Source organism: Polistes canadensis, unplaced genomic scaffold, assembly GCF_001313835.1.
Source record: "Polistes canadensis isolate GaletaPanama2010 unplaced genomic scaffold, ASM131383v1 scaffold_179, whole genome shotgun sequence".
Lineage (NCBI taxonomy): Eukaryota > Metazoa > Arthropoda > Insecta > Hymenoptera > Vespidae > Polistes > Polistes canadensis.
This window is the reverse complement of record NW_014569726.1, coordinates 89423-92077: the sequence shown is the minus strand read 5'-3', so window position 1 is coordinate 92077 and position 2655 is coordinate 89423. Positions and strand designations below refer to the sequence as shown.

The window sequence follows — 2655 nt, the reverse complement described above, 5'->3', positions numbered from 1 at the left end:
CAGAAATAGCAATAAAAAAAAAAGCTATTTAATTAAATATTTATCTATACGATTTGTGAGAATATATTAATATATTATTATAATATATATAAATTAGTAATAATACAAATAAAAATGTTTAATAATATTATACAATAAATCGTTCCCAGAAATAGCAATAAAAAAAAAAGCTATTATAACAGAACAAAGTTCTAATAAAATGAGGAAAAAGAAGATATTAATATTGATAAACATTTAAGATGTATATTTAATGTATTTTATATAAATAAAATAGAAAATTCTTGAGATACATATATGCTGAGATTGAAAAATAAAATATAATAAGATATAAATTTACCTAAAAAATTCGAACTGAAACGTAATTCGGAAATGTTGAGAGACATGGCACCCTTTGGAATCGTTGTTATTGAATAATGGCCCTTTGGTAGGATCGGTTCCATAAAAATACCTTCGAATGATCTGCAACCCTGTCCTCGTCCTCCACAAACACCACATGCATCCATTGTTGCACCTGAACCTATTACACCATCGCAACCTACGGGCTAATATTAAACAAACAAACAAACAAACAAATATCTCATCTAAATTAATGTATATAAATATCTATTAATAAATAAAAATTATCACATCAAAAAAAAAAAAAAGAAAAGAACAAAAAAATTTCAACAAAAGTAATACTCGCACAACCTACGGGCTAATATTAAACAAACAAACAAATATCTCATCTAAATTAATGTATATAAATATATATTAAATAAATTATCATAAAAAAAATATACGCAATAAAAAAATACGACAATATTAATTTCAACAAATTTGTATTTGAAAATATTGTTCAAACGATTTGTATTAGAAGATCAATTATTATTATCAAAATTGTACTTTTTCTTACGATAATAAAAATAATTGTTTCGTCGATGATAATATAAAAAAACATTGAAATAATATCTTTGTAATAAAGAATTTTCAACAACACATTGATAATATTAAAATTGACAATAAATGTAATACCTATGAATACTTTTTGCGAATCACCATATATATATATATTTCTATGCACATATAGAATCAATATAAACGGATGTATTATAGATAGTGAATATGGGTTATCGTGTAGGTGCTTACCTTGCATTGTCCAGCTACACAAAGCCAACGTTCCGTACGTTCCATAGAAATTCCGGTATTATGTCCACGAAGATTTGGACCGTCGCAGGGTGTGCCATCGATTACTGATGGTTCAAGCGTTGCATAAAAACGTTGACCAACTGCACGGCAATTGAGTGCACACGAGTTTGGTGCTATGTAATAAAAAGGAACATATGATAATTGCAATTTTTATTTTTGTTATCCCAACCCCATTTTTAAACATAATCGGAATTTATTTTTCCCAATTTAATCTATGGCTATATACTTATTATTATTATCTCTTATTTCGTTATGTTTTCATTATTGTTTTTTTTTTAAATATTTAATTATTTATATTATAAAGTGTGTAAAATGAATTTTAGTACCATCCAAAAATGGGATCCAAGTGTAAACGTGTCCCTTGTAATTTTTTTCATTGTATTTGGCGCACTGTTCCGTTCGCAAGTCATCGGCAAAATTCGGACAATCCTATAGGATAAACGATAGAAAAAAAATAATATTTTAATATTTACATATATTATTTTCTTAATGTAATATTTAAATTCGAATTTGTCTTTTCAACTTGCCACTCAATTAATAGATTAAAAACTTGTTCTTTTACTATTCCTTAAGAAGAAAAAAAAAAAGTGCAAGGTGGGCAGTACAAGGTACAACAATATTTTATATCTTAAAAGAAATTATACTAAATCACTTAAATTATACTAGTGAGAAGAGACTAAAAGCAAAAACAATTTGTAGATATGAATCATTGATGGACCATTATGATTCTATTTAATAAAACACAATTGATTGTTATGGGGTGATCCAAGGTGGCAGTCAACGTGTTAACGATTTACGAAATTGATTTCAAATGTGTGTCTGTTTTATTATTATTATTATTATTATTCTATTCTATCGAGTAAGAAGAAGAAGAAGAATAGAAAAGGAAATAAATATAAAGAAAAAGATAAAGAATGAAAGTGTGAGATGAAGGGGGTAAAAAAAAAGGAATAAAAGGGCCTATATCGTACTTATGAATTTTAAAGGGACGTCGCGACAGGACGTACGTAAATCTCAGCGTACCGTACGGTCCCTTAATTGGCCATCGTGATGATTTGTTCTCAACACGTGACTTGTTTCCCATCCCTTTTGTAAGGAAAACTTTCATCGTGGATTTCAAACTTTTCCTTTCTATGGGAGATGCATTTGTCTTCTTACGCGTGTGTATGTATATATATATACGTGTGTGTGTGTATGGTAATAGTAGATATAAATTATAATAAGTATATACCTGTGTATTACACGTGTGATATCTTTTGTATATACCGATGCAGATGGGCCTTATATTTTGTGTCGTATCATTTTCCGTGATCGGGCTTCGTTTTCTTAAATCTCTCCTGTAAATTATTATCCATAATTATTATTATATTGTTATTTTTGTTTTTTCTTTTTCAATTATGGATATCAATGTTTTTAAGTGAAACAGTATCTTAAAATTTAAATATTAAATATATAAATGAAAATTATGTG

At 27.3% G+C, this 2655-nt stretch overlaps 1 protein-coding gene across 2 annotated transcripts in view; it reads right to left on the bottom strand.

The window, feature by feature from the left end:
• Positions 1-2655, bottom strand: part of LOC106789347 (A disintegrin and metalloproteinase with thrombospondin motifs 7-like) — a 68754-nt gene that overhangs the window by 8121 nt on the left and 57978 nt on the right. For both annotated transcript variants that reach the window (XM_014753484.1, XM_014753483.1), the window contains exons 4-7: positions 2417-2522; positions 1512-1614; positions 1126-1298; positions 338-542 (exon numbers count right to left, since the gene is read on the bottom strand). In XM_014753484.1, coding sequence (XP_014608970.1) covers positions 338-542; positions 1126-1298; positions 1512-1614; positions 2417-2522 — 587 coding nt within the window. The remainder of the gene's footprint in view (positions 1-337; positions 543-1125; positions 1299-1511; positions 1615-2416; positions 2523-2655) is intronic.